Here is a 27,914-nt window from a genome sequence, read left to right as displayed (position 1 = left end):
CTTCGGCCTACATGACGCAGGAGCTGGAGGCGTCTTCGAAGGACCTCACCTGCATCAACACGCACAAGGGACTGTTCATCTACAACAGATGCCCATTTGGAATTCGGTCGGCTGCAGCGATCTTCCAGGGAAACATGGAGAGCGTACTCAAGTTGATACCACGCACGGTGGTTTTTCAGGACGACATATTGGTCACGGGTCGGGACACCGTCGAGCACCTACAAAACCTGGAGGAGGTCCTCCAGCAACTGGATCGCGTAGGGCTGCGGCTGAAGAGGTCGAAATGCGTCTTCATGACAACAGAAGTGGAGTTTTTGGGGAGAAAGATCGCGGCGGATGGCATTCGGCCCACAGACGCCAAGACAGAGGCTATCAGGAACGCGCCCAGGCCACAGAACGTCACGGAGCTGCGGTCGTTCCTGGGACTCCTCAACTATTTTGGCAACTTCCTACCGGGGTTAAGCACCCTCTTAGAGCCCCTATGTGTTTTTGCGTAAAGGTGAGAACTGGGGATGGAGAAAAAAACAAATAATTGCTTTTGAGAAAGCCAGAAACATTTTATGCTCCAACAAGCTGCTTGTATTGTATAATCCGTGTAAAAGACTCGTGCTAGCATGTGATGCATCGTCGTATGGATTACAACAAGCTAACGTTGCAGGGAAGTTGCAACCTGTCGCCTATGCTTCCAGGAGCTTGTCTAAGGCCGAGAGGACCGACAGCATGATTGAGAAAGAGGCATTAGCGTGTGTGTTCGGGGTAAAGAAAATGCATCAGTACCTGTTTGGCCTCAAATTTGAGCTGGAAACCGATCACAAGCCCCTCATATCCCTGTTCGCTGAAAACAAGGGGATAAATACTAATGCCTCAGCACGCATACAAAGGTAGGCACTCGCGCTATCAGCGTATAACTATACCATCCGCCACAGGCCAGGCACCGAGAACTGTGTGGATGCTCTCAGTCGGCTACCATTGCCCACCACGGGGGTGGAAATGGCGCAGCCTGCAAACTTGTTGATGGCGGGGCAGCCCGCAGACTTGTTGATGGTCATGGAAGCGTTTCAAAATGATAAATCACATGTCACGGCCCGCCAGATTAGGACTTGGAGACTTGGACCAGCCAAGATCCTCTGCTGTCCCTAGTAAAAAACTGTGTACTGCATGGGAGCTGGGCCAGCATCCCCGTTGAAATGCAAGAGCTAATCAAGCCGTTCCAGCGGCGAAAGGACAAGCTGTCCATTCAGGCAGACTGCCTGTTGTGGGGTAACTGCGTAGCGCTACCCAAAAAGGGCAGGGAGACGTTCATCTCGGATCTCCACAGCACACACCTGGGTATAGTAATGATGAAAGTGATAGCCAGATCCCAAGTGTGGTGGCCCGGTATCGACTCTGACTTTTAGAGTCCTGTGTACGGCAATGCAGCGTGTATGCTCAGTTGAGCAACGCGCCCAGAGAGGCACCACTAAGTTTGTGATCCTGGCTCTCCAGACCATGGTCGAGGATCCATGTCGACTATGGTGGCCCGTTTCTCAGTAAAATGTTCCTGGTGGTAATGGATGCTTTTTCAAAATAGACTGAATGTGAAATAATGTCGGGAAGCACCGCCTCCGCCACCATTGAAAGCCTGACGGCCATGTTTGCCACCCACGGCCTGCCTGACATACTGGTCAGTGACAACGGATCATGTTTCACCAGTGCCGAATTTAAAGAATTCATGACCCGCAATGGGATCAATCACGTCACCTCGGCTCCATTTAAACCAGCCTCCAATGGGCAGGCAGAGCGGGCAGTACAAACAATCAAACAGAGCCTCAAACGAGTCACAGAAGACTCACTCCAAACCCGCCTGTCCCGAGTACTGCTCTGCTATCGCACGAGACCCCACTCGCTGACAGGGGTGCCCCCGGCTGAGCTACTCATGAAAAGGACACTTAAAACCAGACTCTCGCTGGTTCACCCAACCTGCATGATCAGGTAGAGAGCAGGCGGCAGCAACAAAATGTAAACGATGATCGCGCCACTGTGTCACGGGAAATTGATCTGAATGACCCTGTGTATGTGCTAAACTATGGACATGGTCCCAAGTGGATCGCGAGCACAGTGATAGCTAAAGAAGGGAGTAGGGTGTTTGTAGTCAAACTAGACAATGGACAAATTTGCAGAAAGCACCTGGACCAAACGAGGCTGCGGTTCACAGACTGCCCTGAACAACCCACAGCAGACACCACCTTTTTCGAGCGCACAACACACACCCAAAGGATCAACAACACCACGCCGGACCAGGAAATCAAACCCATCACGCCCAACAGCCCAGCAAAGCCAGGCTCACCCAGCAGCCCTGCAGGGTCAACAACACACCAGCCCAGCGAGGGCACAGCCAACACACCAAAACAGACATTTGTACCGAGGTGGTCCACCAGAGAAAGAAAGGCTCCCGACCGCCTCACCTTGTAAATAGTTTTCACTTTGACTTTGTGGGGGGAGTGATGTTGTGTATCTGTAAAGCATGCACTCCCATGTTCCGCCACCAGGGAGCGCATTCCCTGAAGTCCCAAGGGATCCCAGCAAACCTTGGGAGCACTGCATATAAGCCGGCCCCGAAGGCCTGTTACTCACTCTGGAGTATCTTAATAAAGACTGAGGTCACTGTTACTTTAATCTCCCTGTGTGCAGTCTCATCTGTGTTTGGAACACAACACTGGCAACCCGATCTTTTTGGCGCACATCTTAGGCTCCACCCACAGAGGTTAAGGACAATGTGCACTGGGCCACATTCACAAATTAAAACGGGGAAACTTTCAACTTTTTTTTGGCATAGTCGGGCCCCAAAATAATCTGCGTAACTTTTCAAATACACCAAAAAACAGCACTGGGGAAAATTGAGCCCATACGACCGCACATACTTTGCCCACGCATACAACTACATATACACTCCCCACACATACAACTAAATATACACCCCCCACACTTACAACTAAATATACACCCCCCACACATACAACTACACATCCACAAAACTACATATACACTACCCACACATACAATACACGCCCACACATACAACTACATATATCCTGCTCATACATACAATATTGGATCAAAACAGCATCTAAATTTGTTTTTCCAGTTCCTCAGAATTTAGTATTTGGCCTATAACAATCTATCTTCTTACAACACAACTATTAACAAAAATAGTTTTGCATTTCAAGATATTAAAAAATGAACAGCAAAGGACCTGTAACATTTTCACACAAAAACGTTGGGAAATTCCCGGTATCTGCTGACCATGATCTAAAGGTGACCAAAAAGTCACTCCACTTTGCAACTTCCTTATGCTGTGCGCTCTGTTCATGCCATGCTTTAAAAGAATATTTACCATAACACTGCATGTTATTTCTAACAATTTATCTCTCCTAGAGATTTGCAGCGACGGCAGAAATTCACCAGAATATTCTCAATCCTTGAAGAGTCACAAAGATACTCTTGCTGGATAAGAGATTTTCCTTAGCATTCCCCTTCCTGTCCTGGCCAATATTTATCCCTCAATCAACATAACAAAAACAGATTATCTGGTCATTATCACATTGCTGTTTGTGGGAGCTTGCTGTGTGCAAGTTGGCTGCTGCGTTTCCTACATTACAACAGTGACTACACTCCAAAAGTATTCATTGGCTGTCATCATCATCATAGGCAGTCCCTCGGAATCGAGGAAGACTTGCTGCCACTCCTGAAGTGAGTTCTTTGGTGGTTGAACAGTCCAATACAAGAGCCACAGATTCTGTCACAGGTGGGACAGATAGTGGTCGAGGGAAGGGGTGGGTGGGACTGGTTTGCCGCATGCTCTTTCTGCTGCCTGCGCCTGACCTCTCCAAGCTCTCGCTGTTGAGATTCGAAGAGCTCAATGCCCTTCCGAATGCACTTTCTCCACCTAGGGCGGTCTTCGGCCAGGGATTCCCAGGTGTCAGTGGTGATGTCACACTTTATCAGGGAGGCTTTGAGGGTGTCCTTGTAATGTTTCCACTTTGAGATGTCCGGTGGTTGTGAAAGGCGCTATATGAATGCAAGTCTTTCTTTTTTCTTTCCTCAAGTAGTCATTTCACACCAGATGTGCGCAAAGCCAGATTAACCCATAGGCCCTCATATTTTTTAGGCCCTCAACTTTAGGCCCTAATTTTTATATCAATAATCCTAAATCGTTTTCTGAAGGCAAAAAATGTGTCATGTTCTGTGAAGGTTAAATGATTGGAAGGAATGCATACATAGATAATCATGCAATGAGTGAGCAGCATATATCGTGCCCAAAAGAAAGTCAGCGGCAGAATTGATTCTCAAGTGGAAAAACAGTTTTTGGAAGCTTGTTCGTATTGGAAGAAAGTCCGGAGACGTGTAATTAAAACCATTGTTTTCCTTGCTGAGCGTGGTCGGCCATTCCGTAGCTCAGATGAGACTATTGGATCAAAACACAATGGCAACTATCTTGGCATTCTGGAACTGATTGCTAAATTCGACCCTTTCTTGGCTCAGCACAGCAATGAGCACGGAAATCGTGGAAAAGGCCATACATCATATTTATCAAAGATAATTTTTGATGAATTCATTGCACTGCTGACAAAGAAGACCCTCTCAGCAATTGATGATGAGATCAAGGACTTTTCAATGTAGACTCAACACCAGATGTGTCACACACAGATCAGCTCTCAGTCATCTTGCGTTTTGTGCTACCCAGCGGAGCAGTGGATCGTTTCATGACTTTCATAAGCATCACTAGCCACACAGGAGAGAAACATGCCTCACACCTCCTTGACTTTCTCAGCAAGAATGGTATTGACTTCAGTTTTTGTCGTGACCAGAGCTACGATAATGCCTCCAATATGAGTGATAAATATTCAGGAATGTAGGCAAAGATAAAAGTGCACAAGGCTTTGGTTGATTATGTACCATGTGCAGCACACTCACTAAATCTTGTTGGCCAGTCTGCTGTGGGCTGTTGCATTGAAGCAGTTTCACTTTTTGGATTTGTCCAAGAATTATATAATTTTTTCACTGCATCAACCAGCTGTTGGAAGATTCTTGCAGATTCACTACCAAAGGGATGTCTAGTACCCAAATCACTCTCCGGGATACGGTGGAGTGCCAATGCTGAAGCTGTGAAGACACTCATTCTGGGATATTGCAATATCCTCCAGTCCCTAGATAGAATCAAAGATGCAAATCTCAAAAGCCAACAAGAAAAGATGCAAAGATACTGAGTGATGCAACGCAGAACTTGGAGACTGGTATTGTGTGTGAAGTCTGGAGTGATACACGTCAACCATTCAACAGATGCTGTCTCAGTTTGCAAAGTGCCCAAATTGACCTTTCCACTGCTGTAAACTTACTGAGGAGTCTTGGAACTCTTCTTCAACAAATGTGGGACAGTTTTGATGAGTACGAGGCTCAGGGGATTGCAAGGACAGCGAACCAGGAGTATAAATCAGCCAAACACCGCAAAAGACAAAAGACATGTGATGACACAACTTCACTCACATTCAGCGACAAGGAAGCCTTCAGAGTTAATACATTCCTCACAATCATTGACAAACTGAAGGGTGCATTAGAATATCGAATCAAGGCCTATGGCGATATTGATGAGACCTTTAGTGTCCTGGCAAATTGTTCACATAATATGTCAAGCTCCCAAGTCAGTGAAGGTATCAGACGCTTATGTCAGAAATATCCAGATGATCTCCCAGTAGATCTTAGTAAAGAATTTCTCCAATTTGTTGAATTTTCAACCTTCTCAAATGTAGAAAGAAAAGAGGATGAGAGTAGGTCTATTTGGATGTACCATGTAATCATTGAATCCAATGTGATAGAATGTTTCCCAAATGTCGAAACTGCATTACGGCTGTATTTGTCATTAATGGTCACTGATTGTATTGGCGAGCATTCCCTCTATCTTCTCAAAAGGATTAAAAATATCTTTTGATCCACCCTGAATCAGGAGCATCTCGCTGCTTTGTCTTCTTTGAACATTGAGAGTGAAATTGTCAGTTCGTTAAATTTTGATGATATTTTTCACGACTTTGCCACAGCAAAGGTCAGGAAGAAACCAGTCTTTGTTTGAAGAGATGTATTCAGAGAATGCTTTGTTTGATATCGCAGTTTAAGCAAGGAAGAAACCAATCTCTGCTTGAACTGTCTGCTGTTTTTTTAATGTACATAGCTTTGATTTTTGTAATTTGTTTGCCACAGTCAAGGCCAGGAACTTATCAGTCTTTGTTTGAAAATATGTATTCAGCTAATTTTTTGTTTGATATCACAGCTTAAAGGCTAAGAGGCTGCAGGGTAACTTGGACAGGCTAAGTGAGTGGGCAAATGCATGGCAGGTGCAGTATAATGTGGATAAATGTGAGGTTATCCATTTTGGGGGCAAAAACACAAAGGCAGAATATTATCTGAATGGCGGCAGATTAGGAAAAGGGGAGGTGCAACGAGACCTGGGTGTCATGGTACATCAGTCATTGAAAGTTGGCATGCAGGTACAGCAGGCAGTGAAGAAGGCAAATGGTATGTTGGCCTTCATAGCTAGGGGATTTGAGTATAGGAGCAGGGAGGTCTTACTGCAGTTGTACAGGGCCTGAGTGAGGCCTCATCTGGAATATTGTGTTCAGTTTTGGTCTCCTAATCTGAGGAAGGACATTCTTGCTATTGAGGTAGTGCAGCAAAGGTTCACCAGACTGATTCCAGGGATAGCTGGACTGTCATATGAGGAGAGACTGGATCAACTGGGCCTTTATTCACTGGCGTTTAGAAGGATGAGAGGGGATCTCATAGAAACATATAAGATTCTGATGGGACTGGACAGGTTAGTTGCGGGTAGAATATTCCCGATGATGGGGAAGTCCAGAACCAGGGGACATAATCTTAGGATAAGGGGTAGGCCATTTAGGACTGAGATGAGGAGAAACTTCTTCACTCAGAGAGTTGCTAACCTGTGGAATTCCCTGCCGCAGAGAGTTGATGATGCCAGTTCATTGGATATATTCAAGAGGGAGTTAGGTATGGCCCTTACGGCTAAGGGGATCAAGGGATATGGAGAGAAAGCAGGAAAGGGGTACTGAGGGAATGATCAGCCATGATCTTTTGAATGGCGGTGCAGGCTCGAAGGTCCGAATGGCCTACTCCTGCACCTATTTTCTATGTTTCTAAAGCCAGGAAGAAACCATTCTCTGTTTGAATTGTATGCTGCTGTTTAATGTATAGTGCTTTGATTTTTGTCAGTTGTTAAATCTGGATAAATATACAATTCTATTTGTTTGATGATTTTATGAATTGTATGCAGTATATAGTACATATAGGGCCCGAATTTGGTCACCCTACCGCCAGCTGCTGCCGAGAAAACTCGGTGGTCTCCCTGTTTTTTCGGCATTCTCCCCTCCCAGCGAGTTTGGTGAGGCCCTCACGCCAGCGGTTTGAAAAGATTGCTGAGGAGCGTCCGCTGACGTGCGCTGGCTTATAGAAACATAGAAAATAGGTGCAGGAGTAGGCCATTCGGCCCTTCTAGCCTGCACCGCCATTCAATGAGTTCATGGCTGAACATGCAACTTCAGGACCCCATTCCTGCTTTCCCGCCATATCCCTTGATCCCCCTAGTAGTAAGGGCGACATCTAACTCCTTTTTGAATATATTTAGTTAATTGGCCTCAACAACTTTCTGTGGTAGCGAATTCCACAGCTTCACCACTGGCCGTGGACTCAGCTCCACTTACCCGCCCGCTCCCCATAACCCTTAATTCCCTTATTGGTTAAAAATCTATCTACCTGTGATTTGAATATATTCAATGAGCTAGCCTCAACTGTTTCCTTGGGCAGAGAATTCCACAGGTTCACAACCCTCTGGGAGAAGAAATTCCTTCTCAACTCGGTTTTAAATTGGCTCCCCCGTATTTTGAAGCTGTGCCCCCTAGTTCTAGTCTCCCCGACCAGTAAAACAACCTCTCTGCCTCTATCCTGTCTATCCCCTTCATTATTTTAAATGTTTCTATAAGATCACCTCTCATCGTTCTGAACTCCAACAAGTAAAGACCTAGTCTACTCAATCTATCATCATAAGGTAACCCCCTCATCTCCGGAATCAGCCTAGTGAATCATCTCTGTACCCCTTCCAAAGCTAGTATATCCTTCCTTAAGTAAGGTGACCAAAACTGCACGCAGTACTCCAGTTGCGGCCTCACCAATACCCTGTACAGTTGCAGCAGGACCTCCCTGCTTTTGTACTCCATCCCTCTCGCAATGAAGGCCAACATTCCTGATTACCTGCTGCACCTGCAAACTAACTTTTTGGGATTCATGCACAAGGATCCCAGGTCCCTCTGCACTGCAGCATGTTGTAATTTCTCCCCATTCAAATAATATTCCCATTTACTGTTTTTTTCCCCAAGGTGGATGACCTCACATTTTCCAACATTGTATTCTATCTGCCAAACCTTAGCCCATTCGCTTAACCTATCTAAATCTCTTTGCAGCCTCTCTGTGTCCTCTACACAACCCGCTTTCCCACTAATCTTTGTGCCATCTGCAAATTTTGTTACACTACACTCTGTCCCCTCTTCCAGGTCATCTATGTATATTGTAAACAGCTGTGGTCCCAGCACCGATCCCTGTGGCACACCACTAACCACCGATTTCCAACCCGAAAAGGACTCATTTATCCCGACTCTCTGCTGTCTGTTAGCCAGCCATTTCTCGATCCATTCTAATACATTTCCTCTGACTCCGCGTACCTTTATCTTCTGCAGTAACCTTTTGTGTGGCACCTTATCAAATGCCTTTTGGAAATCTAAATACACCACATCCATCGGTACACCTCTATCCATCACGCTCGTTATATCCTCAAAGAATTCCAGTAAATTAGTTAAACATGATTTCCCCTTCATGAATCCATGTTGCGTCTGCTTGATTGCACTATTCCGATCTAGATGTTGTCCCCTATTTCTTCCTTAATGATAGCTTCAAGCATTTTCCCCACTACAGATGTTAAACTAACCGGCCTATAGTTACCTGCCTTTTGTCTGCCCCCTTTTTTAAACAGAGGCGTTACATTAGCTACTTTCCAATCCGATGGTACCTCCCCAGAGTCCAGAGAATTTTGGTAGATTATAACGAATGCATCTGCTATAACTTCCGCCATCTCTTTTAATACCCTGGGATGCATTTCATCAGGACCAGGGGACTTGTCTACCTTGAGTCCCATTAGCCTGTCCAGCACTACCCCCCTAGTGATAGTGATTGTCTCAAGGTCCTCCCTTCCCACATTCCTGTGACCAGCAATTTTTGGCATGGTTTTTGTGTCTTCCACTGTGAAGACCGAGGCAAAATAATTGTTTAAGGTCTCAGCCATTTCTACATTTCCCATTATTAAATCCTCCTTCTCATCTTCTAAGGGACCAACATTTACTTTAGTCACTCTTTTCCATTTTATATATCTGTAAAAGCTTTTACTATCTGTTTTTATGTTTTGCGCAAGTTTACCTTCGTAATCTATCTTTCCTTTCTTTATTGCTTTCTTAGTCATTCTTTGCTGTTGTTTATAATTTTCCCAATCCTCTAGTTTCCCACTAACCTTGGCCACCTTATACACATTGGTCTTTGATTTGATACTCTCCTTTATTTCCTTGGTTATCCACAGCTGGTTATCTCTTCTCTTACCGCCCTTCTTTTTCACTGGAATATATTTTTGTTGCGCACTATGAAAGAACTCCTTAAAAGTCCTCCACTGTTCCTCAATTGTGCCACCGTTTAGTCTGTGTTTCCAGTCTACTTTAGCCAACTCTGCCCTCATCCCACTGTCGTCCCCTTTGTTTAAGCATAGTACGCTCGTTTCTGACACAACTTCCTCACCCTCAATCTGTATTACAAATTCAACCATACTGTGATCACTCATTCCGAGGATCTTTTACGAGGAGATGGTTTATTTTTCCTGTCTCATTACACAGGACCAGATCGAAGATAGCTTGCTGCCTTGTAGGTTCTGTTACATACTGTTCTAAGAAACAATCCCGTATGCATTCTATGAATTCCTCCTTCAGGCTATCCCGTGCGATTTGAGTTGACCAATCGATATGTAGGTTAAAATCCCCCATGACTACTGCCGTTCCTTTTTCACATGCCTCCATTATTCCCTTGATTATTGTCCGTCCCACCGTGAAGTTATTATTTGGGGGCCTATAAACTATGCCTACCAGTGACTTTTTCCCCTTACTATCTCTAATCTCCACCCACAATGATTCAACATTTTGTTCATTAGAGCCAATATCGTCTCTCACAACTGCCCTGATATCATCCTTTTTTAACAGAGCTACCCCACCTCCTTTCCCTTCTTGTCTATCTTTCCGAATTGTCAGATACCCCTGTATGTTTAATTCCCAGTCTTGGCCACCCTGCAACCACGTTTCTGTAATGGCCACCAAATCATACCCATTTGTAATGATTTGTGCCGTCAACTCATTTACTTTATTTCGAATGCTGCGTGCGTTTAGGTAGAGTGTTTTAATACTAGTTTTTAAACCATGATTTTTATTTTAGACCTCTCCTGCAGCCCCTTTATATTCATACTTATTGTCCCTTCCTGTCACCTTGCGGTTTACACTTACCCCAGTGCTACTCTGCTGTGTTGCCTCCTGCCTTTTGCATTCTTTCTTGGGGTTCTGTTCATCTGAGCTCTCACCCACTCTAACTAGCTCAGAGCCCTCCCATCCCCCTGCCAAGCTAGTTTAAAGCCCTCCAAACCGTACTATCAAAACCACCCGCGAGAACATTGGTCCCGTCTCTGTTGAGGTGTAACCTGTCCGACTTGTACAGGTCCCACCTTCCCCAGAAGCGGTCCCAATTGTTCAGGAAACTAAAGCCCTCCCTCTTACACCAACGGGAGAGTGGAGAGCACCAGTTCCAACTGTCGCAGGAGAGAGAGTGGAGAGCACCAGCTCCAACTGTCGCAGGAGAGAGAGTGGAGAGCACCAGCTCCAACTGTCGCAGGAGAGTGGATAGCACCAGCTCCAACTGTCGCAGGAGAGAAAGTGGAAAGCACCAGCTCCAACTGTCGCAGGAGAGAGAGTGGAGAGCACCAGTTCAAACTGTCGCAGGAGAGAGAGTGGAGAGCACCAGTTCCAACTGTCACAGAAGAGAGAGTGGAGAGCACCAGTTCCAACTGTCACAGGACGGGAGAGTGGAGAGCACCAGTTCCAACTGTCGCAGGACGGGAGAGTGGAGAGCTCCAGTTCCAACTGTCACAGGAGAGAGAGTGGAGAGCACCAGTTCCCACTGTCACAGGAGAGAGAGTGGAGAGCACCAGTTCCCACTGTCACAGGACGGGAGAGTGGAGAGCTCCAGTTCCAACTGTCACAGGAGAGAGAGTGGAGAGCACCAGTTCCAACTGTCGCAGGACGGGAGAGTGGAGAACACCAGTTCCAACTGTCACAGGAGAGAGAGTGGAGAGCACCAGTTCCCACTGTCACAGGAGAGAGAGTGGAGAGCACCAGTTCAAACTGTCACAGGAGAGAAAGTGGAGAGCACCAGTTCAAACTGTCGCAGAACGGGAGACTGGAGAGCACCAGCTCCAACTGTCACAGGAGAGAGAGTGGAGAGCACCAGTTCCAACTGTCGCAGGACGGGAGACTGGAGAGCACCAGTTCCAACTGTCGCAGGAGAGAGAGTGGAGAGCACCAGTTCAAACTGTCACAGGACGGGAGAGTGGAGAGCACCAGTTCCAACTGTCGCAGGAGAGAGAGTGGAGAGCACCAGTTCAAACTGTCACAGGACGGGAGAGTGGAGAGCACCAGTTCCAACTGTCACAGGACGGGAGAGTGGAGAGCACCAGTTCAAACTGTCACAGGACGGAGAGTGGAGAGCACCAGTTCCAACTGACGCAGGAGAGAGAGTGGAGAGCACCAGTTCCAACTGTCGCAGGAGAGAGAGTGGAGAGCACCAGTTCCAACTGTCACAGGAGAGAGAGTGGAGAGCACCAGCTCCAACTGTCACAGGACAGAGAGTGGAGAGCACCAGTTCCAACTGTCACAGGAGAGAGAGTGGAGAGCACCAGCTCCAACTGTCGCAGGAGAGAGAGTGGAGAGCACCAGTTCCAACTGTCACAGGACGGGAGAGTGGAGAGCACCAGTTCCCACTGTCACAGGACGGGAGAGTGGAGAGCACCAGTTCCAACTGTCGCAGGAGAGAGAGTGGAGAGCACCAGTTCCAACTGTCGCAGGACGGGAGAGTGGAGAGCACCAGCTCCAACTGTCACAGGACGGGAGAGTGGAGAGCACCAACTCCAACTGTCGCAGGAGAGAGAGTGGAGAGCACCAGTTCCAACTGTCGCAGGAGAGAGAGTGGAGAGCACCATTTTCAACTGTCGCAGGAGAGAGAGTGGAGAGCACCAGTTCCAACTGTCGCAGGAGAGAGAGTGGAGAGCACCAGTTCCAACTGTCACAGGAGAGAGAGTGGAGAGCACCAGTTCCAACTGTCACAGGAGAGAGAGTGGAGAGCACCAGTTCCAACTGTCGCAGGAGAGAGAGTGGAGAGCACCAGTTCCAACTGTCACAGGAGAGAGAGTGGAGAGCACCAGTTCCAACTGTCACAGGAGAGAGAGTAGAGAGCACCAGTTCCAACTGTCACAGGAGAGAGAGTGGAGAGCACCAGTTCCAACTGTCACAGGAGAGAGAGTGGAGAGCACCAGTTCCAACTGTCGCAGGACGGGAGAGTGGAGAGCACCAGCTCCAACTGTCACAGGAGAGAGAGTGGAGAGCACCAGTTCAAACTGTCGCAGGACGGGAGAGTCGAGAGCACCAGTTCCAACTGTCACAGGAGAGAGAGTGGAGAGCACCAGCTCCAACTGTCACAGGAGAGAGAGTGGAGAGCACCAGTTCCAACTGTCGCAGGAGAGAGAGTGGAGAGCACCAGTTCCAACTGTCACAGGAGAGAGAGTGGAGAGCACCAGTTCCAACTGTCGCAGGAGAGAGAGTGGAGAGCACCAGTTCCAACTGTCACAGGAGAGAGAGTAGAGAGCACCAGTTCCAACTGTCACAGGACAGAGAGTGGAGAGCACCAGTTCCAACTGTCACAGGACAGAGAGTGGAGAGCACCAGTTCCAACTGTCGCAGGACGGGAGAGTGGAGAGCACCAGCTCCAACTGTCACAGGAGAGAGAGTGGAGAGCACCAGTTCAAACTGTCGCAGGACAGAGAATGGAGAGCACCAGTTCCCACTGTCACAGGACGGGAGAGTGGAGAGCACCAGTTCAAACTGTCACAGGAGTGAGAGTGGAGAGCACCAGTTCCAACTGTCGCAGGACAGAGAGTGGAGAGCACCAGTTCCAACTGTCGCAGGACAGGAGAGTGGAGAGCACCAGTTCCCACTGTCTCAGGACGGGAGAGTGGAGAGCACCAGTTCCAACTGTCGCAGGACAGGAGAGTGGAGAGCACCAGTTCCCACTGTCTCAGGACGGGAGAGTGGAGAGCACCAGTTCCCACTGTCACAGCAAGGGAGAGTGGAGAGCACCAGCTCCAACTGTCACAGGAGAGAGAGTGGAGAGCACCAGCTCCAACTGTCACAGGAGAGAGAGTGGAGAGCGCCAGTTCCAACTGTCGCAGGAGAGAGAGTGGAGAGCACCAGCTCCAACTATCACAGGACAGAGAGTGGAGAGCACCAGTTCAAACTGTCGCAGGAGAGAGAGTGGAGAGCACCAGCTCCAACTGTCACAGGACAGAGAGTGGAGAGCACCAGTTCCAACTGTCGCAGGAGAGAAAGTGGAGAGCACCAGTTCAAACTGTCACAGGAGAGAGAGTGGAGAGCACCAGTTCAAACTGTGACAGGATTGAGAGTGGAGAGCACCAGTTCCAACTGTCACAGGACGGGAGAGTGGAGAGCACCAGTTCAAACTGTCGCAGGAGAGAGAGTGGAGAGCACCAGTTCCAACTGTCGCAGGAGAGAAAGTGGAGAGCACCAGTTCAAACTGTCACAGGAGAGAGAGTGGAGAGCACCAGTTCAAACTGTGACAGGATTGAGAGTGGAGAGCACCAGTTCCAACTGTCACAGGACGGGAGAGTGGAGAGCACCAGTTCCAACTGTCACAGGAGTGAGAGTGGAGAGCACCAGCTCCAACTGTCACAGGACAGAGAGTGGAGAGCACCAGTTCAAACTGTCGCAGGAGAGAAAGTGGAGAGCACCAGTTCCCACTGTCACAGGACGGGAGAGTGGAGAGCACCAGTTCAAACTGTCACAGGAGTGAGAGTGGAGAGCACCAGCTCCAACTGTCACAGGAGAGAGAGTGGAGAGCACCAGTTCCAACTGTCGCAGGACAGGAGAGTGGAGAGCACCAGCTCCAACTTTCTCAGGACGGGAGAGTGGAGAGCACCAGTTCCCACTGTCTCAGGACGGGAGAGTGGAGAGCACCAGTTCCAACTGTCGCAGGACAGGAGAGTGGAGAGCACCAGTTCCCACTGTCTCAGGACGGGAGAGTGGAGAGCACCAGTTCCCACTGTCACAGCAAGGGAGAGTGGAGAGCACCAGCTCCAACTGTCACAGGAGAGAGAGTGGAGAGCACCAGCTCCAACTGTCACAGGAGAGAGAGTGGAGAGCACCAGTTCCAACTGTCGCAGGAGAGAGAGTGGAGAGCACCAGCTCCAACTATCACAGGACAGAGAGTGGAGAGCACCAGTTCAAACTGTCGCAGGACAGAGAGTGGAGAGCACCAGCTCCAACTGTCACAGGACAGAGAGTGGAGAGCACCAGTTCAAACTGTCGCAGGAGAGAAAGTGGAGAGCACCAGTTCAAACTGTCACAGGAGAGAGAGTGGAGAGCACCAGTTCCAACTGTCGCAGGAGAGAAAGTGGAGAGCACCAGTTCAAACTGTCACAGGAGAGAGAGTGGAGAGCACCAGTTCAAACTGTCGCAGGAGAGAGAGTGGAGAGCACCAGTTCCAACTGTCGCAGGACAGAGAATGGAGAGCACCAGTTCCCATTGTCACAGGACGGGAGAGTGGAGAGCACCAGTTCAAACTGTCACAGGAGTGAGAGTGGAGAGCACCAGTTCAAACTGTCACAGGACGGGAGAGTGGAGAGCACCAGTTCAAACTGTCACAGGAGTGAGAGTGGAGAGCACCAGTTCCAACTGTCACAGGAGAGAGAGTGGAGAGCACCATTTCCAACTGTCGCAGGAGAGAGAGTGGAGAGCACCAGTTCCCACTGTCACAGGAGAGAGAGTGGAGAGCACCAGTTCCAACTGTCGCAGGAGAGAGAGTGGAGAGCACCAGCTCCAACTGTCACAGGAGAGAGAGTGGAGAGCACCAGTTCCAACTGTCGCAGGAGAGAGAGTGGAGAGCACCAACGCCAAAAAAGGTCGTCCCGCCCGCTCCCGCCCGAGATTTATCCGAGCGGTCCTCCGCTCCAGCAGGAGAAAAGACTGCTGCATGGAAGCTGGTCTTACCTGAGCGGTAGGTATGAAGACCTGCAAGAAAAGGTTAGTGAGATGGTTTGCTTTATCCATTTTGCAGTGATTTTGATTGAATGGATCCTCTGAAGGTTTTGTCATGTTTTTTTTATTTGTCGAAGATTTTTTTTTCCCGTTCCCCTCTCCCTGGGCCTGACTCTAGCCTCGGCGTTACTTTGCTGAGGATTGTATTTGCCGCCCAGAATCCAACCTACTGCTCGCTGCTGCCCAAAATCAGCATGTAACGCCCATTTTTTGGGCCGGGTATTTTTTCCCCCATTTTTTCCCCAAACTGCCGCCCAAAGTACCGTCAGGATCTTGACGGTCTTTTCGATGGTAAATGGGAAGAACTTAGGTTTGACCAAACTCAGGCCCATAAGGCCTTCCCTCCTATTAGCCTTGGGCCCCTCACAGCCTTAATCCGGCTCTGGAGTGCATGCAAAATTGCTATGACCTCATCATGGAACCCTGCAATTATGCTTCGGGAAAATTAAAGCAGCAGACCGAATCTGGACAGCCCGGAGTTCAGTTACAGTGGTATTGGAGCAGTTTACATTGTTTCTTCACGAGATGTACTCTCAATGCTTCGGTTCAGAATGGAACATTTTCCTCTTGATGCTCTCATTTATGCGGGGACTCAAAATAACCTCAAGGATCTCAATGATTCTTATTTGTGGAGGAAGTTTGCTATGCCATGCCTTTTCATGCATTAATATAATTCCCTGTCACAGTCCTAAAACCGTAATCCCTCACAGCACTTTGTTTCTTACCCAGTAGCTGGAGCCACTTCTCCTGTCTATTTACAAATATACTCGTTTCCTCATAACAATTTACCGCAGTCTTACTTCTCAATTCTGAAAATTCTGAGGGATTTAGGGGACATTTTTTTTCACGATTCTCCTTTCTCAACACAATGTGATACTCCTATTTCCTGTGCAGGTTGACTGTGTGCACTCATTTTCACTCAGAAATGTTTGTGAGTACACCAGTTTTCCACAGTTATTCATCACAATGCTCTCACAGCATGTCCAGCTTCCCACGGATGATCCATCCACAGCTTCAGCTACAGAAGTCTTGTTACAACGTTTGATCATCTTGGCATTTTTGTTCCAACCTCAATACAATGCTGTTTCACCCAACAATCTCACTTAAAGGCATCATGTTAATTCTACTCTTGCCTCTTTTGTCAATCTGTATCTATACCTAAGGCTCTTTATAGATATGTGTAAAACCCAGTAATAGACTAATTTTCTTTAAACTGTAATAACTGCATGCAATAGCAACACATTCGAACTACTGCCACTCCCAAACAACCTCTGCACTGCAGAATCTGCTAGTACACATCACCCCCAGTTACCTTGTGCTTGAGTGATTTGTCCGTGGTGGCAAAGACGATTGCAGCAGAAGCATCCCAACTACTTGTGATCCAAGCCTTCGTGCCATTTAAAATCCAGTGGTCACCATCTAGCCTGGCAGTGGTGGAAGCTGCACCGGCATCACTTCCATTCCCTGAAAAGCACAGAGGTACAGCACTGAAAGATTGTGTCAGCCTTGACTGGCAGTCAACAACTCGAAAATAACTTTCAAAAACATAAAACAGAGCGTAAGTATTATTAAGCATGAACCAGGGTCCAGACTCAAACCAATCGTGGTCTCACCAAATCTGCACTTCTTGAAAGAGCCTTTGCTTACACTTTTTTTGAAATTGGTGTTTGCTTGCACTGGGGACCTTTCTTCCATATTTCTCAATTATAAAAAAGAGCCTGCATTTATTTTTTGGGTGAGATAAAGAGTACAAAGCACTGGCTCTCTAAACCTATCGTGGTAACTGATTAAACCAATCTAATGACTCTCCTCTGAACTTTTTACACCCATTGTGTAAGGGAACTAAAACTGGACACAGTATTCTAGATGAGGCCTACCCAACATCTTATACAAGGATAGTATAGTATTTTTGATTTTGTATTTAATTGTTCTGCTAATGCATCCTAATGCCCTATTTGCTTTTGCAATAGCCTTGCAGCACTGGTAGTGAACCTTCAGAGACTTGTGCAATGACACCTGATCTTCTTCCCACTCAATAACCTGAAGTTTGCAACCCAGAATGCTTTACACATGATAGCCCTTCATGCATAAATCTACATTTATCTATTAAATAACATCTGCCAGGCACCTGCTCATCACATATCCATCTGCTTGTAATCTATTTTTGTCATCCAAGGTCCTAATACCCACACAATTCTTTGCATCATCTGTGAACTTGAGGACAGTTTTCCCAATGCCTTCATCCAAATTACTGATAAAGATGATGGAGCAATGGCCCTAGCACCGATTGCTATGGGACTGCATAGTAACTGATACCCATACAGAATCACTGTCATTAATGACAACTTTCTATGGGAATGCAAACAACTTCTTATCCAGCCCAAAATCTGCCTACACGACTCTGTCCTATGAAGTAGCCTATTGTCTGTCACTTTGTCAAAATCTTTTTGAAAATCAAGGTACACAATGTTAACCTAGTAACTTCCTCAAAAAATTCACCCAGGCTGGTGAGACTTGACTCTGTTTTCCAGACTTTGTTGAGAATCTCTGTCGAGGTGGTCATACCTCAAGTGATTCCTTCTACAATATTGCCTATAATTGAAGTCAGGCTAATGGGCCTATGGTTTCCCGGTTCTGATGTACTGTCATTTTTGAAGATTGGCACCACATGGGTCCCTCTCCAGTCCATGGCATCATAGAATCATAGAAATTTACAGCACGGAAGGAGGCCATTTTGGCCCAATGTGTCCGCACCGGCCGACAAAGAACTATCCACCTTAATCCTACTTTCCAGCTCTTAGTCCATAGCCCTGTAGGTTACAGCACTTCAGGTGCACATCCAAGTACTTTTTAAATGTGGTGAGGATTTCTGCCTCTACCACCCTTTCAGGCAGCGAGTTCCAGACCCCCACCACTCTCTGGGTGAAGAAATTTGCCCTCAAATCCCCTCTAAATCTTCTACCAATTACTTTAAATCTAACCCTGGTTATTGACCCCTCTGCTAAGGGAAATAGGTCCGTCCTATACACTCTATCTGGGCCCCTCATAAATTTATACATCTCAATAAAGTCTCTCCTCAGCCTCCTCTATTCCAAAGAAAACAACCCCAGCCTATCCAATCTTTCTTCATAAATTCTCCATTCCAGGCAACACCCTAGTAAATCTCCCCTGTGCCCTCTCTAGTGCAATCGCATCTTTCCTGTAATGTGGTGACCAGAACACTAGTGGCCTAACTAGTGTTTTATACAGTTCAAGCATAACCTTCCTGCTCTTGTATTCAATGCCTTGGTTAATAAAGGCAAGTATTCCATATGCCTTCTTAACCACTTTATCTACCTGGCCAGTTACCTTCAAGGATCTGTGGACCTGCACTCCAAGGTCCCTTTGTTCCTCCACACTTCTCAGTGTCCTACCAGTTAATGAGTATTCCCTTGCCATGTTAGCCCTCCCCAAATGCATTACCTCATACTTCTCCAAATTGAATTCCATTTGCCACCGTTCTGCCCACCTGACCAGTTCATTGATATCTTCCTGCAGTCTACAGCTTTCTTCTTCATTAATAACCACACAGCCGATTTTAGTATCATCTGCAAACTTCTTAATCATACCCCCTACATTCAAGTCTAAATCATTGATACATATCACAAAAAGCAAGGGACCTAGTACTGAGCCCTGTGGAACCCCACTGGAAACAGCCTTCCAGTCACAAAATCACCGATCAACCATTTTGCTTCCTGCCTCTGAGCCAATTTTGGATCCAACTTACCACTTTGCCCTGGATCCCATGGGCTTTTACTTTCGTGACCAGTCTTCCAAGTGGGGCCTTATCAAAAGCCTTACTAAAATCCATATACACTACAACAAACGCACTACCCTCATCGACCCTCCTTGTTACATCCTCAAAAAATTCAAGCAAGTTAGTCAGACACGACCTTCCCTTAACAAATCCATGCTGACTGTCCTTGATTAATCCATGTCCCTCAGAATTTTCTCCAATAATTTTCCCACCACTGAGTTTAGGCTGACTGACCTGTAATTACTTGGTCTATCCCTTTCTCCCTTTTTAAACAAAGGTACCACATATTAGCAATCCTCCAGTCCTCCGGCACCACAACTGTAGCCAGAGAGGACTGGAAAATGATGGTCAGAGACTCTGCTATTTCCTCTTTTGTTTCTCTTAACTGCCTGGGATACATTTCATCCGGGCCTGGGAATTTATCCACTTTCAAAGCTGCTAAACCCCTTAATACTTCCTCTCTCACTATGTTTATTTCATCTAATATTTCACACTCCTTCCTTGATTGCAATGTCTGCATCACCGTTCTCTTTTGTGAAAACAGACGCAAAGTATTCATTAAAAACCATAGCCATGTCTTCCACCTCCACACACAGATTACCTTTATGGTCTCCAATAGGCCTACTTGATCATTTGTTATCGTCTTGCTCTTCATGTATTTATAAAACTTCTTTAGGTTTTCCTTGATTTTACTTGCCAACATTTTTTCATGCTCTCTCTTTGCTTTCCTAATTTCCTTTTTCACCCCTGCACTTTCTATACTCCTCTAGAGTTTCTGCAGTATTAAGCCTTCGGTATCTGTTATAAGCCTCCCTTTTTTTCTTTATCCATCCCTGTATGTCCCTTGATATCCAGATTTGTTAGTCCCACGCTTTTTCTTTAAGGGAACATACATGCTCTGAACTTCCGGATCACCTCCTTGAATGCCTCCCTCTGCTCTGATACTGATTTACCTTCAAGTAGCTGTTTCCGGTCTAATATAGCACTGCCCCCAGTCATCAAACCCACAGCGCGGCCCTGCACAATGTGGACCATTTCCCATACCTCGGGAGCCTTTTATCAACAAGAGCAGACATTGATGACGAGATTCAACACAGCCTCCAGTGCGTCAATGTAGCCTTCAGCCGCCTGAGGAAAAATGTATTCGAAGACCAGGCCCTCAATCTACCACCATGCTCATGGTCTACAGGGCTTAGTAATACCCGCCCTGCTGTATGGCTCAGAGACATGGACCATGTATAGTAGACACCTCAAGTCGCTGGAGAAATATCACCAACGATGTCTCGGCAAGATCCGACAAACCTCCTGGGAGGACAGACGCACCAACATTAGCGTCCTCAACCAGGCCAACATCCCCAGCATTGAAGCACTGACCACACTTGATCAGCTCCGCTGTGCAGGCCACATTGTCTGCATGCCAGACACGAGACTCCCAAAGCAAGCGCTCTACTCGGAACTCCTTCACGGCAAACGAGCCAAAGATGGGTAGAGGAAACGTTACAAGGACACCCTCAAAGCCTCTCTGATAAAGTGCAACATCCCCACCGACACCTGGGAGTCCCTGGCCAAAAACCGCCCTAAGTGGAGGAAGTGCACCTGGGAGAGCGCTGAGCACCTCGAGTCTCATTGCCGAGAGCATGCAGAAATCAAGCGCAGACAGTGGAAGGAGCATGCGGCAAACCTGTCCCACCCACCCTTTCCCTGAACGACTATCTGTCCCACCTGTGACAGGGACTGTGGTTCTCGTATTGGACTGTTCAGCCACCTAAGGATTCAGTCTTCTTCGATTCCGAGGGACTGCCTATGATGATGATGATGATGGCTAAATCACCTCTCAGCTTCATTCCCTAAAACTAAGTCCAGAACCGTCCCCTCCCTTGTTGGGCTTGCTATATACCGGCTAAAAAAGTTCTCCTGAATGCATTTTAGGAATTCCGCACCCTCTATACTGTTATGTATTGATGCTTGGGGTCACCAGACACCAGAGGGCGCCATTGTCGGAGGTCATCGGGCTGTATGCGCGTGTGCGCGGTCATTGGTATATAAGCGCGGGTACAATGTCACGCGGGTACTTTGGGTGCGAATAAAGTTGGATCAGGTTTACACCTGAGGCAGTTTACAGTAACAAGACTCTTGAGTCATTACATATACCTTTCATACTAATCTTAAACCAGTTAATATTAGGGCAGTTGAAAACCCCTACTATAACTGCCTTAGAGTTTTTGCACTTCTTAGAAATTTGCCTACATATTTGCTCTTCTATCTCCCGCTGACAGTTTGTGGGTTTATAATACACTTCCAGGAGTGTGATCGCCCCTTTTTTGTTCTTCAATTCAACCCAAATGACCTCATTTGATGATCCTTCCAACATATCATCCCTCTTCACAGTTGTAATTGTATCTTTAATCAATACTGCGACCACACCCCTCCTTATCTCAGGTGAAAACCCAGTAACCAGGAATGTTGAGCTGCCGTATCTGCCCTTCTTTCAGCGATTTCTCAGTAATAGCTATAATATCGTACTCCGAAGTGTCTATCTGTGCTCTCAGCTCATCTGCCTTATTCCCTATACTCCTTGCATTAAAGTATCATCATCATCATAGGCGGTCCCTCGAGCGAGGATGACTTGCTTTCACATGAGTTCACAGATGTTTCAATGAAGGACCCGATATTCCAGTCCTGAACTCCAATTGAAGGGGTGGAAGATGTCAGTGCGTGGATTTTTTTAACGTGTGGTGATGTTGCACATCAGCCACCACATGGGCTTGACAGAGCTAGGCCTTTATCAAGTAGCAAGGGTTGAACCAGGACGACTGGAGACCTGTTCTGCTGCATGGACCTAGTGCGCACACATATTACAGTGTGGGCTGGCCCGTGCTGCCCCTGGGCCCTCAGCTCTTCTGGGCCTCGTACCCTCATTTGCCGCACCTCCGTCATGACCTCTCGCCGCTCTTCCACCATCCACCCTGTCGCCCACCTCGAAATTGTCGCACACTTGGAGCAGCTGGCGCTGGAAGTTGTAGTAGTATGCCGCTCCAGTTCTTTTTATAGCACGACCTGCGGAGGCGTTCTCTCGCAGGTCAGGGTGCAGCAGCACCCTGCAGGCCACAGCAGTTGAAACACTTGCATTTATTTTGGGCCAGATTTTCGGCAGGTTTGCAACCGGGTTTTTGCCGTAATTTGACCCTTCTGTCAGTGGCGGTGCTTCCAAGTACCGCCGGGGAGAGGTGCACCAACATGCGACGCCGATGTGCAACGACCCTCGGATTATGTTTGCGTGCAAGTTTCGGCTCTCTCCGACCCATACGCCACACCCAGAATAACGACAGGTCAAATCTGTCAGTGCAGCCCTGCCAGCAGCGGTAAATATGAAAACCTGCAAAAAAGGTAAGTTTAAGTTTTTATTTTTTAATTTTTTTGCAGCGATTACAATGTTTCTTGGAATTTTTTTTCTTTCTTCCCCCCCCCCCCCCCCCCCCCCCCCCTCCCACCAAGGCCTCTCTCGCAGCACTCCCGGCCCCGGACTAAAGTTGCCGAAACTCGTGGTTTGCACCACGAATGCTTGTGTAATGCCTTCGTTACTGACGACGTAAAGGCCGTAAGTTCGGGCTAAAAACGGTAATGTTCATGTATCGTTACCGTTTTCGCCGAAAAACCCCGAAAGCCGAAAATCCGGCCCCAGCTGATCTTTCACCAGTTTATACCTGTACGCCCTGGATCTATTATTCTGGCATACCTTAGAAGTGGTGCTCTGGATTTACCTCATCTAGTCGATGTCCTGTAAGAACATAAGAACATAAGAAATAGGAGCAGGAGTAGGCCATACGGCCGCTCGAGCCTGCTCCGCCATTCAATAAGATCATGGCTGATCTGATCATAGACTCAGTTCCACTTCCCCGCCCGCTCCCCATAACCCCTTATCCCCTTATTCTTTAAGAAACTGTCTATTTCTGTCTTAAATTTATTCAAAGTCCCAGCTTCTACAGCTCTCTGAGGCAGCGAATTCCAAAGATTTACAACCTTCCGAGAGAAGAAATTTCTCCTCATCTCTGTTTTAAATGGCGGTCCCTTATTCTAAGATCATGCCTTCTAGTTCTAGTCTTCCCCATCAGTGGAAACATCCTCTCTACATCCACCTTGTCAAGCCCCTTCATAATCTTATATGTTTCAATAAGATCACCTCTCATTCTTCTGAATTCCAATGAGTAGAGGCCCAACCTACTCAACCTTTCCTCATAAGTCAAACACTTCATCCCTGGAATCAACCTAGTGAACCTTTTCTGAACTGCCTCAAAAGCAAGTATATCCCTTTGTAAATATGGAAACCAAAACTGCACGCAATATTCCAGGTGTGGCCTCACCAATACCTTGTATAGCTGTAGCATGACTTCCTTGCTTTTTATATTCCATCCCCTTTGCATTAAAGGCCAAGATACCATTGGCCTTCCTGATCACTTGATGTACCTGCATACTATCCTTTTGTGTTTCATGCACAAGTACCCCCAGGTCCCGCTGTACTGCAGCACTTTGCAATCTTTCTCCATTTAAATAATAACTTGCTCTTTCATTTTTTTCTGCCAAAATGCATGATCTCACACTTTCCAACATTATACTCCAAATCTGCCAAACTTTTGCACACTCACTTAGCCTGTCTATGTATACCTCCATGATGTCCCCTTTCTTTCAAGTGCTGCTACTTCTCTAGCCTTTTCATGCTTTGGTGACCAAAACCGAAGCGAGTACCCAAGTAGTGGATTCGAAAGGCACCAGAATAAGCAGAATAAAATATATTCCCATATATACCATTTAACACTGCCAAACTTGCTTGTTGTCTATTTTCTAGCCCTTGTTTTCTCCGTCTTCCAAATTTACTTTCTACTTTTTTGCTTTCCAATTCCAGCTTTGCTTCTCCCCCTACTGAATCTATTCTCAGGTTCCCAGCCCCCTGCCAAGCTAGTTTAAGCCCTCCCCAACAACACTAGAAACCCCCGCCGCCCCCCCCCCCACCACCCCCTCCACAAAGATATTGGTCCCAGCTCTGTTGAGGTACAACACGTCCGGCTTGTACAGGTCCCAGCTCCCCCCAGAAACGGTCCCAATACCTCAGGAATCTAAAGTCCTCCCTCCTGCACCATGCTTCCAGCCACGCATTCATCTGTCCTATCCTCCTAAATCTAACTGAATTATGGTCACTAGCACAAAAATGCTCTCCCACTGATAGTCCTTCTACCTGCCCAACCTCATTCCCTAAAACTAAGTCCAGAACCGCCCTCTCCCTTGTTGGGCTTGATACATACTGACTAAATAAGTTCTCCTGACTGCATTTTAGGAATTCCACACCCTCTATCCTGAACTCCAGTGAGCTGTTTAATATATGAGCAAGATGCTCACACAGCACACACCCCATTTCTTTGAGCACCCTCAGGTAAACCCTGTCAGGACCAAAAGCTCTCTCTGTTTTGACATCCCATTTTTGGTCAGGACAATATCCACATCCACTTTGACTATTTCAGCTTTAACATCAACACTACAATGCTTTATTAGTAACTCACCATCATCTTCTGTAGTGAAAACTGATGCAAAGTAGTCAGTTAAAACCTCTGTCATAACCTGAGAGTCCACCTGGATCTGCCCTGAGAAATCTTTCAACGGCTCTACACGGTTGTTAATAGCTCTTTGACTCCTAATATAGCTGAAAAAGATCTTGCTGCTGCTAGCACAGCTCTTCACTATCATTTTCTCCAATGTCCTTTTGGCTGCTCTGATAGCAGCTATCGTTGCAATTAGCTGAGATCGATGCCTATCTCAAATAAATACAGTACATCCAGAAACATGCAGGTCTGTAACCACACGCCAGTACACTGCATACCAGTAATTCTTCACAATGTACAAGAAGCTTCAGGACTCATGAGACTTTTTCACTGGTAATTTAGAAGGCCTTTCTAACTTGTAGCATAAAGCATGAAGCCCATATGCCATGGTTTCCCAGCATGTACTTTCAAAGTATCATTTATCAAAATGGTCTAGCCACTCAGCTGTACCAAACTGCTACGACAATGTCAGCATCGTGGGAGTACCTTCACCACACGGACTGTAGCGATTCACGATGGCAGCTCACCACCACCTTCTCAAGGGCAATTAGGGATGGGCAATAAATGCCGGCCTTGCCTGTGACGCCCACATCCCGTGAACGAATAAATTTAAAAATACAGTCTCTACACACTAATGCTCATGCTTAGATTATGGCTTACCTGGTTCACTCAGACCAAAGCAGCCAATTTTAGTTCCGTCTGTGAATGGGGTTATCCACTTGTGCTTTTGTTCTTCTGAACCGAATTTCAAAATTGGACCCAGATACAATGACTAGAAAACAGAGAGAAAATTGTGAACTTTTATTGCATTTTCAACAAATAATATAATCGCATGAGAAAGTCCGCTGAACACAGGGTTACACAAGGAGGCTAAATATCTTTCTGGTATGATGACACATGTGCTAATCTATTTACTAAATTTATAATCATTTAGGAACTAGAAAAATAAACCTAAAAATGAGCCTCCACATCTCTCAGAAGTATCAATATTATATTTCCCTTAGTTATTACTGATGAATGAAATACTATATTCTCAGCATCTTTGTATTGTGAACTTGTAGGGTATGGCTCAGATTACACTGCAGCTATCAGAACTTCATTATGATCATAGTTACAACATAAAACATTAAATGGTACTTCATCTTCTTGTACTTTTAACCCATTAGCTTGAATATTGGGCAACAATATTTAGCTGTGGGACTTCAAAAATGGGCTGATCAGTATATAATCAGGGTAGGCGGTGGGGAGGGTGACCATATAGAGAGCTCATGTAGGAACAGTGCAAGACACAAAAATTACTGAGAGTTCAGAACTCAGTTTTAGGCAGATAATGAGGGATGATGAACTAACCCTGACCTTATCCACACCCCTAAAAAATGTTTTTAAGAGACTTTAGGTTATAAAATTGGGGCTTATATATTTGAGAATGTAATTGCTAAATTTTGTATCTTTTTATATTTACTACATAATGATTTAATACAAAGGCAGCACATACAAGCACAAAAATAGTGTAACATTCCCAATTTTGATTTAGGAGCATATGTAAAACTATAGTGTGAAATTCAAGTGCCAGTTAAAACTGGCTGGTGCCCTAATGGACATTGGTGTACACCAGGTTGGGTCTTATTTATATCAGCACTGGTTCACATCTGGTAGGTTGCAAACAGTTGTCTAGATTCCAGGAAAATACATGGATTAATAGAGACCCTCCTCACCAGCCTCAGGCAGACACAAACCTGAAATTGTCCTCACAAAGATCCAATCAATACATGTTTGTCGATAGACTTTTAAAACTGGTTATACGCTGATGAGCAAGTCTTTTCATTTTTATTCGTTATTTTCCAACTCTTTTTTTCAATCATTTTTCTCCCCATCTCAGGACACTGCTCCCTTCCTTGGATATGGTTCCTTAGATGCCATGGGGCCTCTGAAACCTTGCCCAAGCGTTAGGAGGATTATTCACATTCAGGAGGCATCGCAGCCTCACCCAATGCCCACATGTACTTCCAGATCACCATGTGTTTAGAAGCCACAGCCCTAACTTATTTCCCTCCCTCTTCCAAACACAGCAGTGCTAAGACCAATTGCAGCATCTCTACTGCCATGCTGAGCTGCACTGTGGCCCCTGCTCTCCCAGCTGAAATCAGCTAACAAAGCACAGACTGGGTTTCGAAACTGAACCTTCTCGCTCTCTGTGACTCTGCCACTCACTGGTGTAACCAGCTGTGTGCTCAGGGGAAGCCAAAATGAAAATCCTTTTAAACAGCATCAGGAATAAATCAAAGACTGGTCTCGACAATTCTGGAAAACATTCATAGTTTAGAAGTATATCATTTAGCGGGAATGTTTGTTTCTTAACATGACATGAATTGTTTATCACAAAACCAGTCCATGAGTTCTCATTAATAGGAAGTCCTGCCGCTACCTCCTCTGATGATTCTGTGGGCGATTACTCCATTTAGTGTAGTATTAAACCATATAGATCAGGAAGATCTGAGATTCAATCCAAATCTGTGCTGAGATAGATGATCTCTGGCTAACTGGGCTGAGGTACGGCTGCCACAGCAGCACTTCAGGCTACGGAATATGGAAAGATCGAGAGAACAAATGAAAAAAAACAGCCAGAGTTACTTTTTATTCATTCTGGGAATACGGGCATCATTAGCAAGGCTGCATTTATTGCCCGTCACTAGTTGCCCTTGAGAAGGTGATGGTGGCCCGCCTTCCTGAACTGCTGCAGTCTGTGTGGTGAGGGTATTCTCACAGTACTATAAAGGAGGGAGTTCCAGGATTTTGTGCCATCGATGACAAAGGAACAGTGATATATGTCCAAGTCAGGATGGTGTGTGACTTGAAGGGGGACTTGGAAGTGATGGTGTTCCCATGCACTTACTACCCTTATCCTTCTAGGTGGTAGAGGCCGCAGGTTTGGGAAGTGCTGTTGAAGAAGCCTTGGTGAGTTGCTGCAGGTGTTGTAGATAATACACACTGCAGCCACTCCTGATCACAAGATTTGGCTCTGGT

The 27,914-nt window shown here is 46.5% G+C and overlaps 1 protein-coding gene across 3 annotated transcripts in view; it reads right to left on the bottom strand.

Annotated features, from left to right (window-relative positions):
• Nucleotides 1-27,914, bottom strand: part of acads (acyl-CoA dehydrogenase short chain) — a 246,413-nt gene that overhangs the window by 178,946 nt on the left and 39,553 nt on the right. For all 3 annotated transcript variants that reach the window (XM_070886307.1, XM_070886309.1, XM_070886308.1), the window contains exons 4-5: nt 25,551-25,662; nt 16,816-16,967 (exon numbers count right to left, since the gene is read on the bottom strand). In XM_070886307.1, coding sequence (XP_070742408.1) covers nt 16,816-16,967; nt 25,551-25,662 — 264 coding nt within the window. The remainder of the gene's footprint in view (nt 1-16,815; nt 16,968-25,550; nt 25,663-27,914) is intronic.

Source organism: Pristiophorus japonicus, chromosome 8, assembly GCF_044704955.1.
Source record: "Pristiophorus japonicus isolate sPriJap1 chromosome 8, sPriJap1.hap1, whole genome shotgun sequence".
In the NCBI taxonomy this organism is placed as follows: domain Eukaryota; kingdom Metazoa; phylum Chordata; class Chondrichthyes; family Pristiophoridae; genus Pristiophorus; species Pristiophorus japonicus.
Note: the sequence above shows the minus strand (reverse complement) of the source record. Positions and strands in the feature narration are given on the sequence as shown.